Here is a 17,907-nt window from a genome sequence, read left to right as displayed (position 1 = left end):
AAACTTATCTTAAACTGAAACTGAAGATAAGCTAAACGGGTTAGCCAGATGTTTTTCTTGATAACATGGTGCTCAGAGGCGAAGCCAGAAATTAAGGTTAAGAGGGGCTCGACTTTTTTATAAATCGTAAAATCATAACAAATGAACGTTGTAGTCACATACTTTGAACGATAGTACCAATTTCTTTTTGGCCTTCAACCAATTTCTTTCTCTTCTACTAGTTTTCAATAATAACAATAACATTAAATCATCTCAAACTAATGTAACTTACATTAAATTTATTGAATTAACAATGGTTAAACTTGGGTTGTTGGGGGTGACTGAGTACCACCCTGTCCCCCCTTGTCTCCGCCACTGATGGTGCTCACATGGCGTCCAAGTAACAAAATTGCATCCCGATGATAAAAACACTAATGATTACAAGGAAAGTGGTGAAAAATCACTATATTTGCGATTACACAAAATTGCAATTATGCTCTACAGGAAGACAAAATGGGCTTAAGCGAACCTCGCAAGATTGCATACAAGGATACCATTCGGTTATGATAACAAGATAAGATGATAAAGAAAAAGGACCTATTTTACAACTACTTCTTTGTGAGCTTTATATGATAAAATTACATTCCACACCAATGCAATAAAGTTAGCTGCAAGGACCTGTAAATCAATATGCAGCCAGTAACATTATTAGTATAAGTACTACTTGTAATAAGTAGACATAAGGGAGTGTTTGGATGCATTAATTAATCAGACTTAGCTAACAAATGTGCTATCCCGTTCAAAAAAAATAAAATAAAATAAGATAATAAACGTGATATATATAATAGGTGATTATATAGGATACTGAATGCAGTCATGCAAATAATAGAAAAATGCTTGACAAGCCGAAATTGTAAGCTTAAAAGAATAACTAGTATACACAGTAAAACTAAAGGTGGAGATAAACAGAGAGATTTCACAAGTGTCATAATAAGAACTGAGAAGGCATATATTTATATTTAGGTACATTATTTTAGCACATTAAACATTAATCTGAAATATATACATTATAGATTAATTGTAAACGATAAAAGGCCAAACGATCCAAACCTGAAATTGTTGGGGAACAAATCGGAAGTTGAGAAATTGGAATGGTATCCATAGCTGCCAATTTGCGACGACAGAAGATAGCCACTCCTACAGAAAAAAAACCCATCAGTTTTACTACAAACACTACATGTGGTTAACTAACTATGGTTAACTAACACATGTTATGATCAAGGTTTAAAAAAACGGAAAAGCGCCTCGAGGCGTTTCTCCTTTGTGAGGCGAGGCGTACGCCTCGAGGCGAATCGAGGCGTACGTTCGAGGCGGAGTTGACTTATGTTGACTTTTTAATAATAAATATATATATTCTGATAATATATAAATAATATGGGCTGTTATTGTCATTTTATTAAAGTTTCAAGAATGTATATTAAGTTTGTTCTTATTATTAACATTTAGTAAAAGTTTAGGGGCTGTAATTAAAATTTGACAAAAGAAAACAAAATTATACTCCGTAAAGGTATATATGTATATAATAGTATATAAATACTCGTTAATAAAAATAAATAATAAAATAAAAAGCATTTCCCTATACTATTTCACTAGTCACTAGAATGGTTAAAAGTAGTGTAGCTTCATACTTTTTCCTGACAAAAAGCAACTTATCTTTCAACTACTTCGAGGTAAAAAGAAATAAAAGATAAAATATATTCAATCTCTTTCTTCAACCTCCGGTTCACTCCAATCACTGTGTAAACTTCTAAAGTCATATTTACAGGTACGTTCTTCTTCTCTCCTTTTTCCTTCTTCCTGTTTTCTTTCTTCATCTTTTCTTGTTTCCGGCAACATTTAAGGTTTCCGACGCCATTTTTTGCTAAACAACATGAGGCGCACGCCTCATCAATCGAACCGCCTCAGCACAAAATCGAACCGCCTGGGCTTATGAGGCGTACGTTTTTTAATGACCATCAAGGCGTACGTTCCAAAACGAGATTTTCCAAAAACGTACCGAGGCGCGCCTCGAGGCGTACGCCTCGACCGTTTTTTAAAACCATGGTTATGATTAATATGAGGTACAAAACGCACCTGCTGAAGCTTCGGCAAAACCTGGGATGGCCTCCCTTCCAATGTTACCAATGTGGATAAGAACACACCAATAAAAACAGGAGCAAATATGAACTGCAAATATTTCAAGTATTAATTGATCAAAGCTAATCAACTATAAAATCTAGAAGTGGCAAAATGGGTGGGTAACATGTCAAATCAAGTAAATTTAGTGCGCGTCTAAATGGGCTTGGCTGGGCTGGGCTGGGCTGGGCCAGGCAGGGGACCTTTTTCTGTCCATGTTTTTTACCCATTCGAAATAATAATGTGCTAATTATGTAACTAACTGTATTATTACAATCATTATCAAAACTGTTCTTCATAAATAAAACGATTTATTCGAAGGACTTCCAACCTGTTAGACCCATTCAATCCAATACCTGTAAGGTAAAATTTTTAATCGAATCAATTAGACCAATTAAAGATATAACGTAATCCAATAAACCCAAACATTTCCAGCTAAAATAATGTACTAATTATCTTAGAGCAAGTCACCTGATCAATAATAAGTCGCACAAAAGCACCTGAAGCTCCAGTCATTGTCACCAATTTACTCAGGTATAAGTACCTATACGTATATAAATTTATATACATATATCTTTAATAAATGTAAGAATGAAACCAAAGAATGAATAATATGCTTCATTTTGGTCTGCTATTGCAAATTTTTGTTACCAGAAGTGCAATGTTGGCCCAACCAACGCGAGCCCCAAAATTGTGAATAAAGATACCCGCTTTAGATCCAAAGAAGGCACTTTGTCAATCAAAACCTGAGAAATACAATCAATTGTTGGTAATTTAGTCAATTAAAGATCTGTTTATAATAAAAAAAAAGAAGATTATTACTTGATTAGTGTTGTATCATGTACAATATTTGTTAAAACAAAAGTATTAAAAATGAAACACGTTACCTGGCAAATCAAGTCTCCAACGAAAGTCAAAAGCGCAGATGTTATCGCTTTTGTCAATACGGGATGTGCTTCAAGAAGAGCCAAATACCTATAATGGTAGACAATGGATGCATAATTAGGTTTAATTAAAAAAATGATAATTATTTAGACCCCTAATGCATAAACTAAATTAGGTTTAACTAGTTCCAAACACCTATTTTTAATGTTTTAGCATCCATCTAACTTCACTCAAATTTCACAAGTACATAAATTTCTAATAATGATGATGATTAATGATTAATGCATATTACAAAATCAAATTATATTATCTACAATATACAAAATTAAATAAAAGAAATAATTACCAAGCAAGAAAAGACCATTTATTGCCACCACCTCCATCACCACCACCACCATCACCACTTCCACCGGAACCACCACCATAGCCGCCACTTCCATCACCACTTGAAGTAGACCCGACCCGAAATCTATTTTTACAGCTCAAACCATTTCCAGAAAAACCCAATTCACTGAAAAAATTCTTACCCTGAAACACACATGGTGAAAAACTTTTAAAGCAAGAATCTTGCTTCTTGATTTTAATGGCATTAATTTTATGGAAAGTGGGGATGATTTGGGTGGCCTTAAAACGGTACAAAATTGGAACTTTATGGGAAAGTATTATAGCGTTTAACGCCATTGTTGTTGATTTTATATTTGTAAGCATTTGTTTGCTGTTTGTTTACTTTCAACGATCCTCGTCGGGGTTTTATCAAATTGGGGTATGTGCAGGGTTTGGGAGAATCATGTTCTTAACTGGATGGTCCTTCAAGTTAGACTGATATATCATTTTTAACTAGTTTATGTGGTCAGATGTAAATGGATTAGTATGGATCGGATAATGTCGTATTCATATTTATATTTATTTAGTTATTGTTCATTTATATTAGAGAAAATTGCGCGGATAGTCCCTGTAGTTTGTACCACCCAGTATGGATAGACAAAGTTGCCGTTTTGAGTGTGGATAGTCATTGTGACTTAAAAGTGGAGCAAGGATAGCACAGTTCATTAATACTGTTAACTTTTTTCGTTAAAGTGAGTCATGTGCTAGGCATGTGAGGGTATATCCATCATTTCGTTTAATTCGCTTCCCTCTTTCATGTTTTATCACCTGCAATTCATGAACCTTGATTTCTCAAACAACCTCATTTTTTAAAAAGCATATGCAATCCCAATCCAAATAAAAAAAACTAACCAACTTCAAATTAAAAATTAATCTATCAACAAACTAGATCCCATCTTATACAATCAAGACAATCATAAAATCAATAAATATGAAACTCATCAGATCTTTAAATCAAAATTGCTACAGTGTTCGTACATTCATGTTCATCTTGGGGCCAAAAATCAAATTTGTTATTTCATGCTTCTCATCTCGAATTGATTACAAAAATATGTTCTACACGTGATTCCTAACACTCGTGACCTTTCAGATTGAATTAACAAAAACATATTCGAAGTGATTCGATCCGAGTTCATTTTTATACAAAAACGTCCTCGATTTAGCCTTCGGATCGTTTCGGAATGAAATCGAGAAAAGTAACAATGCAGAGTTCTTCATTTTCATCTCGTGATTGTTTCTGTAAAGTTTGAGGTTTCAATTCATTGAAACGAATTCGAATTTTGAGGTCAAAGCTACGGATCAAAAAGTCAATCGTATTGTTCATTATCAAATTCGGAGATTACCGGTTGATTTAGGTCCTGATAATGATAATCGAATGTTATGTAAATGAATTGCAACAAGTTTCATGAAGGAATCAAGTTCTAAAACAGTGTAGATTTCGAATTTGATCTTTGAGAGCACATCTTCATGTTCGTCACTGTTCTAGATCTACTGATTCAAGGGTTCGTGACCTTGATCTAACATCGGAGTTCGTGACAGATTCAAGAAGATGGCGAGTTCGTGACCTTAATTTTTTGCATATTAATTTGAAGATGATAAGAAGAAAAGGAGATTATATTATATATAATTAATTTATATTTATATCTATTTATATTTATATTTATATTTATGTATTAAATATAAATATAAATGATTGAGTTGATGTAACTTGTGTAAATGACGAAATTTCTGTGACGACCCGGATATTTTCGACCAAATTTAAATTTAATCTTATTATGTGCTGACACGATAAGCAAAGTCTGTTATGTTAAAGTCTTAACAATTTTGAACTGTGTTTATATATTCAATTACACTTTGACTGTGCCAACGATTCACGAACACTAGTTTGTAAATAAATATGTATATGTATATATATATGTAATTATATATAATAAGTTAAAATTATATAATACAATTTAAAATAATAATAATATACAAAATGATAAAGTGGTTATCAAAATAAATTATATAAATGCATATATATGACTTCTGTATGTAATTATTATTATGTGTATAGTGAAATATATATTAAAAAGAGTAGATACAAAATGTTCAATATATACTATTATATAATATAATAGATATTACATAATTAATAATACATAAAATTGATATATTAATTTAATTACAATCTAGGATATAGTTGTTACATTAATTTTATTACTTTCGTTATTAATAAAATAAACCTTAACAATTATATTAATATCAGTGTTACTAATATATATATATATATATATATATATATATATATATATATATATATATATATATATATATATATATATATATATATATATATATATGAAATTGATGTGTATAAGTTGAGATATTAATATTATTAATAATATTATTATTACTATTAATATTATTATGAGTAATGTTAATAATAACATTATTGATAATATTATTACTACCATTTAATTAGGACTATTATTATTAAATTTATTAAAATTAAAATTATCATTTTTAAATATATTGTTAATATCAGAATTATGGATATTATTATTATTATTATTATTATTATTATTATTATTATTATTATTATTATTATTATTATTATTATTATTATTATTATTATTATTATTATTATTATTATTATTATTATTATTATTATTATTATTATTTATATATTATTAATATTATTATTAGTACATGAATAAATCTATTAATACAGATTAAAAATCAAATACATCCATATATACATATACAGAATACGATTATTTATATAAACAAATACATATACAGAATATACATATATATAAATACAGTTATTTACTTATATAATTACAAATTTATATACGCGTATTTAATTAAAAATCATATTCTGTTATATATAAACTTAAACACAGAACGTAAAAGTTTGACAATCCTTTTCAAAGCTGTAGCTAATTGATTTCCTAGTACCAATCAGAGTTAAATCACAGGATCAATCCAAAAATCCAGATAGCCATCGATTTCCTTTATTTTTTTTTAAATATATTTCAGTACCAAACAAATAACTGTGTCGACCTTAATTGCTATGTAATCGATCACTTTACGTTATTGAGGGAATGCATTCCACTTCTTATCACCATATTCAACTAAATGGTACCAGTTATTCAAAGGAATTAAAAACAGAAATTTTATTTCATTTTTTTTTTCGAACACCTCTGTTTCAATACTTTTTATCAAAAGCTCGAAATTTAATCCCATCTAAAAATGTAAAATTGCAGTTATGTTAGGAATCCCTTACTCAAACTATCTTCAAAATTTCATCTTCCATTTCTTTAAAACGAATTCGAATTGTAGAGTCAAAGTTATTGTTTAAAAAGTCAAACATTATGTTTATCAAGAAATTCGCGTTCGTTGTTGTGTTTTAGACCAAATTGATGATGAGGAAAGTTTTTAGAAAGGATTTAGAGCGTATTTCATGTTGTGAGTATAAGCTAAAACGAATTTAAATCCAAAATCAATTTTGATGTTCTTCATACGATACAGCGAATTTTTTTTATTTTTTTTATTTATTTTTATTTTTTTATTAATCATGACATCCCAATTAGTTAGTTAAGTTTCGATTTCATATTTTAATTAAAACTTTGAATTCACTATATTGATTAGAGATGGGTTCTAGTCGACTGAAATGGTGGAAGAAGAAGAAGAAACCGAAACCAGGGTTAAATGAAATTAGTTTATGAGTTATACCAGAAAAGCAAAGTCAGTCGAGTGGTTTGGAGTGTTTTGGGTTGAGCGAGGGGTTTCGGGTTCGAGCCCGGGCAATGGCAATTTTTTTTTAAGAAAGGCTTATAAGGTAGTCCTTGTTACATTTATTATTATGATGATTATTATTATTATTATTATTATTATTATTATTATTATTATTATTATTATTATTATTATTATTATTATTATAAATTAATATTGTTATTGTTATTACTAGTATTAATTGTTATTGTTATAATAAGTAAGGTTATTATTAACATTAATATTATGATTATCATTAACATTAACATAATTATTATTATCATTATCATTATTACTAGTATTATATTGTTAGTATTATTATTACTAGCTTTATAAATATTATCATCATTGATAATATTATCATTTTAATATTGTCCTTAAGGATTATTGTTATTATCATTACTAACATTATTATTAACTTTATCATACTATTTTTATAAGTATTATTAATAATATTACCAATTTTTTTTTATTATTATCATTATTATGATAATGAATATTATTATTATTATTATTATCATTATAAGTATTATTATGTACATTATAATGATTATTAGTACTATGTAATTTCTAAAATCATTAACATAACTAACACTAACAATAAAATTAATATATTTTATATTAATTTCATTACTTTTATTACTAATAGAATTATTATCATTATTATCATTATTACTAATATTAAGTATTATCATTATCATATTTATCATTACAAATATTAATTGAGTATGTAACAACCCAAACCAAACCACGACAATTCCCGTTAAATTTTACAAAAAAAAAAAAAAAAAATTTCTGGTGCAGTTCAATTGCGCGGCGCGCCAGGTGGGTGCGCGGCGCGCCAAACCACCTGGACAGCCCGCTGTCCCCGGAAGTCAATTTAACGAAAATGTTCGACTAGTTCCCGACATTTTTAGCCAAAACGCTTTCAACCAGGAATTCATATATATAAAACTAGCACGTTTAATTAATAAAATTAAGTTTACGGAATGGGTCCGACATCGACCCATATTACCACCTTAAGTACCAAAAATACAATTTTCGACTTTAAGATTTTAATACAAAACAAAGCCGAGCATGGCGATCGGGAATACACTACCCAATCCTAAACAATCCAAAAGCAAGTCACTAAAGCAACTATGCAAGTCTTCTAGTCCTCGCGCTTACCCGAGCCACCATCCGCATGCAATCTATAAAAAGAGTCAACAACGAGAGGGTAAGCTAATGCTTAGTGAATGATAATATACTACATACATATATATGTATAAAATGAATACGCCACACAAAACAAATACCGCATACCGAAGCATCCAAGTATAAAGCATCTACACTAAGCATACCGTACGATCTAAGCAACGAGCTAAAGATACAACACAAAAGATAGTCCACCAACGACAAAGTAAACATCGCCAAATAGCTACACCCGGAGGGTTAGCTACAACACAACAACACATTAATATAATACAATAATAATAATACACAAGGTTAACCCCTTAACCTCAATCACACGAACATTGGCCGAACAACCCGAGCCTTGTGAATTCGCACAACCCGAAATTCACTTCTCAACCATAAGATGACCGAACAACCCGAGTCATCGTGAATCCGCACTACCCGAGATCCACTACCTCAATAAGGTGACCGAACAACCCGAGTCACCATGAATCCGCACTACCCGAGATTCATTTCTCATTACCAAAGCCCACGGTCACGGGATTATAAAATCCACCACATCGGGGTCATCCACAACACAACCATATCAACCCTTCGCCATTAGGGTTATAACAACCAAATCACAACCATGTGTGATAATGTGCACACAAAATGTGCACCTCGCCAAAGATGGTCAACCAAAACGCACAACCGTGCCAATTGGACTTATACACAAGTCCATCAAGTCCACCTATATGTGAAGTGAGCTCTATAACCGAGAATCACTTCACCCGACCCGCACCCATCCTACACATACATATGCACATAGGATATTATCACTCACCTTGAAGTCTTGAAGAAAGCTTCCAAGTAATCCGCAACTCGCCAATGGAAAATACCTATTCCATTATCACAATTATCACAACACAATTAGGATGGATTTACAAACCACCCAATTCGACCCTTAGTGCAATTTCGACCCAAATGCACTTCCAAGCACAAACCGTATCCGAACTAACCAATAATCACTAACACAAGTGAGAATGGTCATAATACACCAATTAAACCCGAACTCAAGTGTTAAACACGTGTCATACCCATTTTGACACTTAAACCCTAATTTTGACCCATAAAGGTCAAAATCTCATCCTTTACAAGTTTTGACACCTAAACACATTTAACTCGGTTCTATACTTCAACTTAATCCATTTTAAGTTTATAAACATCATTAAATCGCCAATTGGGTCATAATTACCACCGAACCCTAATTTGACCCAAAGTCACAATTAGTCAACCATAATACCCTAAATGGGTTCCAATACTTCAATAATCACTATACCTAGTGATTAAACTCCAAATCAAAGCCTAATCAAGGCCAAATCGTCATCCAACCCAAAACCCGCCAAGTGACAAGAATAACTAGTCACCATAAACCCATTTCATCACCTAAAAGGGTTACACAACAATTTAACTCAAAACCCTAACTTGAATATCAAATCAAATAAATGAAATTCGGAGTTTGAGCTTACCAATACCACCACAACGTAGCTAGGAACGAGGAGAACAACTTTAAAACCCGAGACTTTGAACGATTCGAGCTTCTTCCTCACCAAAACCTTCAATCTCTCCCTAAGCCTCTCTCTCTCTCTCTCTCTAAGAATGGATGAAGATGATGAGTGGATGTGAATGGGATCCAAAACTGATCCAAACTAGCTCATAAGCCTCACAAATCCGGCCCCATGTGATTTTACCCTTTTACCCCTCATTAAAGCAATTAAAAATAAAGAGGGTTCTGTCAGCAGCAATCGGCGCGGCGCGCCCCAACCCTGCGCGGCGCGCAACACAGCTGAACCAGATTCCTTTGCATATTAATTCCATATAAATATTAAACGAAGCCCGATCTCATATGTCTTTTATAATCAAGTATACAAAATAAATATTCGGGTCTTACAACTCTCCCCCACTTAAACTCGATCACGTCCTCGTGATCCTCATCACTTGACCAAACGGACTCCACTTTACGGTCCTCAACATAAGTCCAATCCGACTTTCCTAAGCAATTTTTCCCAACGAATCGCCTTCCACAACTAAATCGTCACCCGCGATTTATCAAATCCACAATCCGAGCACTAACACCATGCTCATTCCCTAACACTGGGAAAAAAACCCAACCAATCTCATACCGAGATATTAATTCCTTAGTGTACTATTACCGAGTACAACGCTAAAAGCAACCAAGTCTCAACCTAAAGTCAACAATCCGAAACGATGAAGACCGAACCAAACGAATCCTTGCGGATAACACCAATCACTAGACATCCTTTGTAGTGCGCTATACGACCAATACGCCACTACTGTAACATCATAATCCAACGGTTAGAAACCGATAGCGTCCAAAACGACTATGGCAACGCTAAACCCGAAGGTGTACAAAATCAACTCTCGTCACACCCGTGACAACATGTGAGCGAAACACGGCTATCGCATCACTAATCACACAACATGGTCCTCACGACCCCACTACCGGCGTATAAAACAACCAATAGATCAAACCACACGGTCCTCATGACCCCACCATCGGTGTATAAAACAACCGATAGATCACAACTCAACATGGCCGAAACAACCCGAGCCAAAACACATATGGAGGATGGTCGAAACAACCCGAACCTTAGTGAATTCGCACAACCCGAAATCCACCAACCCAATCCATATATCTCACAACAGAATGACCGCACAACCCGAGTCATCGTGAATACGCGCAAACCGATATTCACTACCACTGCCACATAGTGTAACCGAGGATGGCCGTACAACCCGAGCCTTAGTGAATCCGAACTACCCGACATTCACTACCTCAAACTATGAGCCCAACCAACAGGGACAATCGTACTACCCGAAATATTGTGAATACGAATAACCCGATATTCACGTCCCACAACACAACTCTCTTGATGAAGTCAGCGGACCCCGAAGGTCATGCTCCACCAATCTCAATACCGGATGAAGTCAGCGGACCCGAAGATCATGCTTCACCGATCTCAACACCACGCTCATGACGAAGTCAGCGGACCCTAAAGATCATGCTCCATCAATCACGTACTCCCATGATGAAGTCAGCGGACCCTAAAGATCATGCTCCATCAATCAACCATACCATAATGAAGTCAGCGGACCCTAAGATCATGCTTCATTAATCGTCAATCCCATGATGAAGTCAGCGGACTCCGAAAGTCATGCTTCATCAATCACATACCATAATCGAGCAAGAACCACCTATATCAAGCATAGGTACCGAACAAGAATTCTCCAGAAGAGAACCCGACACACACCTTCCTTAACCGAAGGATTTCACCTTGCTCACCAAACACGTCCATTATCTCTCAACGAGATTTACCACCTTACCACCTCGGTGGTAATTCCAATCCAAACCATAAGTACAATTTATCCGAAATCGTACCCTACCACAAATCGACCAAAACTAGGTCTCGACAAAAATTTCCGGATCTACCAAAAGCATCATCCGAAATATCACACTAAAACTTCCTCGTGCGGGAGTGCGACTCCCCCACTTGGAACCACGTTCCTATCTCACAACTCGTACAACCGTACAATGCTACCAAAGGTAGACTTTACCGACGATTGGGTACACACGACCCATCACTATGAAATGTCCCGTTCTTATTGATTAAAAACGTTCCATATTAATTGATTTCGTTGCGAGGTTTTGACCTCTATATGAGACGTTTTTCAAAGACTGCATTCATTTTTAAATAAACCATAACCTTTATTTCATCAATAAAGGTTTAAAAAGCTTTACGTAGATTATCAAATAATGATAATCTAAAATATCCTGTTTACACACGACCATTACATAATGGTTTACAATACAAATATGTTACAACAAAATAAGTTTCTTGAATGCAGTTTTTACACAATATCATACAACCATGGACTCCAAATCTTGTCCTTATTTAAGTATGCGACAGCGGAAGCTCTTAATAATCACCTGAGAATAAACATGCTTAAAACGTCAACAAAAATGTTGGTGAGTTATAGGTTTAACCTATATATATCAAATCGTAACAATAGACCACAAGATTTCATATTTCAATACACATCCCATACATAGAGATAAAAATCATTCATATGGTGAACACCTGGTAACCGACAATAACAAGATGCATATATAAGAATATCCCCATCATTCCGGGACACCCTTCGGATATGATATAAATTTCGAAGTACTAAAGCATCCGGTACTTTGGATGGGGTTTGTTAGGCCCAATAGATCTATCTTTAGGATTCGCGTCAATTAGGGTGTCTGTTCCCTAATTCTTAGATTACCAGACTTAATAAAAAGGGGCATATTCGATTTCGATAATTCAACCATAGAATGTAGTTTCACGTACTTGTGTCTATTTTGTAAATCATTTATAAAACCTGCATGTATTCTCATCCCAAAAATATTAGATTTTAAAAGTGGGACTATAACTCACTTTCACAGATTTTTACTTCGTCGGGAAGTAAGACTTGGCCACTGGTTGATTCACGAACCTATAACAATATATACATATATATCAAAGTATGTTCAAAATATATTTACAACACTTTTAATATATTTTGATGTTTTAAGTTTATTAAGTCAGCTGTCCTCGTTAGTAACCTACAACTAGTTTTCCACAGTTAGATGTACAGAAATAAATCGATAAATATTATCTTGAATCAATCCACGACCCAGTGTATACGTATCTCAGTATTGATCACAACTCAAACTATATATATTTTGGAATCAACCTCAACCCTGTATAGCTAACTCCAACATTCACATATAGAGTGTCTATGGTTGTTCCGAAATATATATAGATGTGTCGACATGATAGGTCGAAACATTGTATACGTGTCTATGGTATCTCAAGATTACATAATATATAATACAAGTTGATTAAGTTATGGTTGGAATAGATTTGTTACCAAATTTTCACGTAGCTAAAATGAGAAAAATTATCCAATCTTGTTTTACCCATAACTTCTTCATTTTAAATCCGTTTTGAGTGAATCAAATTGCTATGGTTTCATATTGAACTCTATTTTATGAATCTAAACAAAAAAAGTATAGGTTTCTAGTCGGAAAAATAAGTTACAAGTCGTTTTTGTAAAGGTAGTCATTTCAGTCGAAAGAACGACGTCTAGATGACCATTTTAGAAAACATACTTCCACTTTGAGTTTAACCATAATTTTTGGATATAGTTTCATGTTCATAATAAAAATCATTTTCTCAGAATAACAAATTTTAAATCAAAGTTTATCATAGTTTTTAATTAACTAACCCAAAACAGCCCGCGGTGTTACTACGACGGCGTAAATCCGGTTTTACGGTGTTTTTCGTGTTTCCAGGTTTTAAATCATTAAGTTAGCATATCATATAGATATAGAACATGTGTTTAGTTGATTTTAAAAGTCAAGTTAGAAGGATTAACTTTTGTTTGCGAACAAGTTTAGAATTAACTAAACTATGTTCTAGTGATTACAAGTTTAAACCTTCGAATAAGATAGCTTTATATGTATGAATCGAATGATGTTATGAACATCATTACTACCTTAAGTTCCTTGGATGAACCTACTGGAAAAGAGAAAAATGGATCTAGCTTCAATGGATCCTTGGATGGCTCAAAGTTCTTGAAGCAAAATCATGACACGAAAACAAGTTCAAGTAAGATCATCACTTGAAATAAGATTGTTATAGTTATAGAAATTGAACCAAACTTTGAATATGATTATTACCTTGTATTAGAATGATAACCTACTGTAAGAAACAAAGATTTCTTGAGGTTGGATGATCACCTTACAAGATTGGAAGTGAGCTAGCAAACTTGAAAGTATTCTTGATTTTATGAAACTAGAACTTTTGGAATTTATGAAGAACACTTAGAACTTGAAGATAGAACTTGAGAGAGTTCAATTAGATGAAGAAAATTGAAGAATGAAAGTGTTTGTAGGTGTTTTTGGTCGTTGGTGTATGGATTAGATATAAAGGATATGTAATTTTGTTTTCATGTAAATAAGTCATGAATGATTACTCATATTTTTGTAATCTTATGAGATATTTCATGCTAGTTGCCAAATGATGGTTCCCACATGTGTTAGGTGACTCACATGGGCTGCTAAGAGCTGATCATTGGAGTGTATATACCAATAGTACATACATCTAAAAGCTGTGTATTGTACGAGTACGAATACGGGTGCATACGAGTAGAATTGTTGATGAAACTGAACGAGAATGTAATTGTAAGCATTTTTGTTAAGTAGAAGTATTTTGATAAGTGTATTGAAGTCTTTCAAAAGTGTATAAATACATATTAAAACACTACATGTATATACATTTTAACTGAGTCGTTAAGTCATCGTTAGTCGTTACATGTAAGTGTTGTTTTGAAACCTTTAGGTTAACGATCTTGTTAAATGTTGTTAACCCAATGTTTATAATATCAAAAGAGATTTTAAATTATTATATTATCATGATATTATGATGTACGAATATCTCTTAATATGATATATATACATTAAATGTCGTTACAACGATAAACGTTACATATATGTCTCGTTTCAAAATCATTAAGTTAGTAGTCTTGTTTTTACATATGTAGTTCATTGTTAATATAATTAATGATATGTTTACTTATCATAATATCATGTTAACTATATATATAACCATATATATGTCATCATATAGTTTTTTTACAAGTTTTAACGTTCGTGAATCACCGGTCAACTTGGGTGGTCAATTGTCTATATGAAACCTATTTCAATTAATCAAGTCTTAACAAGTTTGATTGCTTAACATGTTGGAAACATTTAATCATGTAAACATCAATCTCAATTAATGTATATAAACATGGAAAAGTTCGGGTCACTACAGTACCTACCCGTTAAATAAATTTCGTCCCGAAATTTTAAGCTGTTGAAGGTGTTGACGAATCTTCTGGAAATAGATGCGGGTATTTCTTCTTCATCTGATCTTCACGCTCCCAGGTGAACTCGGGTCCTCTACGAGCATTCCATCGAACCTTAACAATTGGTATCTTGTTTTGCTTAAGTCTTTTAACCTCACGATCCATTATTTCGACGGGTTCTTCGATGAATTGGAGTTTTTCGTTGATTTGGATTTCATCTAACGGAATAGTGAGATCTTCTTTAGCAAAACATTTCTTCAAATTCGAGACGTGGAAAGTGTTATGTACAGCCGCGAGTTGTTGAGGTAACTCAAGTCGGTAAGCTACTGGTCCGACACGATCAATAATCTTGAATGGTCCAATATACCTTGGATTTAATTTCCCTCGTTTACCAAATCGAACAACGCCTTTCCAAGGTGAAACTTTAAGCATGACCATCTCTCCAATTTCAAATTCTATATCTTTTCTTTTAATGTCAGCGTAGCTCTTTTGTCGACTTTGGGCGGTTTTCAACCGTTGTTGAATTTGGATGATCTTCTCGGTAGTTTCTTGTATAATCTCCGGACCCGTAATCTGTCTATCCCCCACTTCACTCCAACAAATCGGAGACCTGCACTTTCTACCATAAAGTGCTTCAAACGGCGCCATCTCAATGCTTGAATGGTAGCTGTTGTTGTAGGAAAATTCTGCTAATGGTAGATGTCGATCCCAACTGTTTCCGAAATCAATAACACATGCTCGTAGCATGTCTTCAAGCGTTTGTATCGTCCTTTCGCTCTGCCCATCAGTTTGTGGATGATAGGCAGTACTCATGTCTAGACGAGTTCCTAATGCTTGCTGTAATGTCTGCCAGAATCTTGAAATAAATCTGCCATCCCTATCAGAGATAATAGAGATTGGTATTCCATGTCTGGAGATGACTTCCTTCAAATACAGTCGTGCTAACTTCTCCATCTTGTCATCTTCTCTTATTGGTAGGAAGTGTGCTGATTTGGTGAGACGATCAACTATTACCCAAATAGTATCAAAACCACTTGCAGTCCTTGGCAATTTAGTGATGAAATCCATGGTAATGTTTTCCCATTTCCATTCCGGGATTTCGGGTTGTTGAAGTAGACCTGATGGTTTCTGATGCTCAGCTTTGACCTTAGAACACGTCAAACATTCTCCTACGTATTTAGCAACATCGGCTTTCATACCCGGCCACCAAAAATGTTTCTTGAGATCCTTGTACATCTTCCCCGTTCCAGGATGTATTGAGTATCTGGTTTTATGAGCTTCTCTAAGTACCATTTCTCTCATATCTCCAAATTTTGGTACCCAAATCCTTTCAGCCCTATACCGGGTTCCGTCTTCCCGAATATTAAGATGCTTCTCCGATCCTTTGGGTATTTCATCCTTTAAATTTCCCTCTTTTAAAACTCCTTGTTGCGCCTCCTTTATTTGAGTAGTAATGTTATTATGAATCATTATATTCATAGATTTTACTCGAATGGGTTCTCTATCCTTCCTGCTCAAGGCATCGGCTACCACATTTGCCTTCCCCGGGTGGTAACGAATCTCAAAATCGTAATCATTCAATAATTCAATCCACCTACACTGCCTCATATTCAGTTGTTTCTGATTAAATATGTGTTGAAGACTTTTGTGGTCGGTATATATAATACTTTTGACCCCATATAAGTAGTGCCTCCAAGTCTTTAATGCAAAAACAACCGCGCCTAATTCCAAATCATGCGTCGTATAATTTTGTTCGTGAATCTTCAATTATCTAGATGCATAAGCAATCACCTTCGTTCGTTGCATTAATACACAACCGAGACCTTGCTTTGATGCATCACAATAAATCACAAAATCATCATTCCCTTCAGGCAATGACAATATAGGTGCCGTAGTTAGCTTTTTCTTCAATAACTGAAACGCTTTCTCTTGTTCATCATTCCATTCAAATTTCTTCCCTTTATGCGTTAATGCAGTCAAGGGTTTTGCTATTCTGGAAAAGTCTTGGATGAACCTTCTGTAGTAACCAGCTAGTCCTAAAAACTGGCGTATATGTTTCGGAGTTTTCGGGGTTTCCCACTTTTCAACAGTTTCTATCTTTGCCGGATCCACCTTAATACCTTCTTTGTTCACTATGTGACCGAGGAATTGAACTTCTTCCAACCAAAATGCACACTTTGAAAATTTAGCGTACAATTCTTCCTTCCTCAATACTTCTAACACCTTTCTCAAATGTTCACCGTGTTCTTGGTCATTCTTTGAGTAAATAAGTATGTCATCAATGAAAACAATGACAAACTTGTCAAGGTATGGTCCACACACCCGGTTCATAAGGTCCATGAACACAGCTGGTGCATTAGTTAAACCAAACGGCATGACCATAAACTCGTAATGACCATAACGTGTTCTGAAAGCAGTCTTTGGAATATCATCTTCTTTCACCCGCATTTGATGATACCCGGAACGTAAGTCAATCTTTGAATAAACAGACGAGCCTTGTAGTTGATCAAATAAGTCGTCGATTCTCGGTAGTGGGTAGCGGTTCTTGATGGTAAGTTTGTTCAACTCTCGGTAGTCGATACACAACCTGAATGTACCATCTTTCTTCTTGACAAACAA

General features: G+C 33.8%; 1 protein-coding gene across 1 annotated transcript; it reads right to left on the bottom strand.

Annotated features, from left to right (window-relative positions):
- Window positions 1–301: 301 nt before the first annotated feature.
- On the bottom strand, window positions 302–3,854 carry LOC139892878 (protein sym-1). Its single transcript, XM_071876002.1, has 7 exons — window positions 3,386–3,854; window positions 3,042–3,129; window positions 2,806–2,900; window positions 2,626–2,698; window positions 2,113–2,205; window positions 1,090–1,176; window positions 302–657 (listed from the first exon to the last, which is right to left on the bottom strand). The coding sequence occupies exons 1-7, from the start codon at window positions 3,745–3,747 to the stop codon at window positions 577–579; spliced, it is 879 nt and encodes a 292-aa protein (XP_071732103.1). The 5' UTR covers window positions 3,748–3,854; the 3' UTR covers window positions 302–576.
- Between the last annotated feature and the right edge of the window lie 14,053 nt (window positions 3,855–17,907).

The sequence above is a fragment of the Rutidosis leptorrhynchoides genome, chromosome 2 (assembly GCF_046630445.1).
Source record: "Rutidosis leptorrhynchoides isolate AG116_Rl617_1_P2 chromosome 2, CSIRO_AGI_Rlap_v1, whole genome shotgun sequence".
Lineage (NCBI taxonomy): Eukaryota > Viridiplantae > Streptophyta > Magnoliopsida > Asterales > Asteraceae > Rutidosis > Rutidosis leptorrhynchoides.
The sequence above is the reverse complement of the archived record's forward strand: the minus strand, read 5'-3'. Positions and strand labels throughout refer to the sequence as shown.

Coding starts and splice junctions, on each gene's coding strand:
- LOC139892878 (XM_071876002.1), bottom strand. CDS start 3,747: ATGCTTACAAATATAAAATCAACAACAATGGCGTTAAACGCTATAATA. Junction 2,901..3,041: donor TTGGAGACTTGATTTGCCAG/GTAACGTGTTTC, acceptor TGTATTTCTCAG/GTTTTGATTGACAAAGTGCC. Junction 2,206..2,625: donor TGCGACTTATTATTGATCAG/GTGACTTGCTCT, acceptor AAATATTTGCAG/TTCATATTTGCTCCTGTTTT.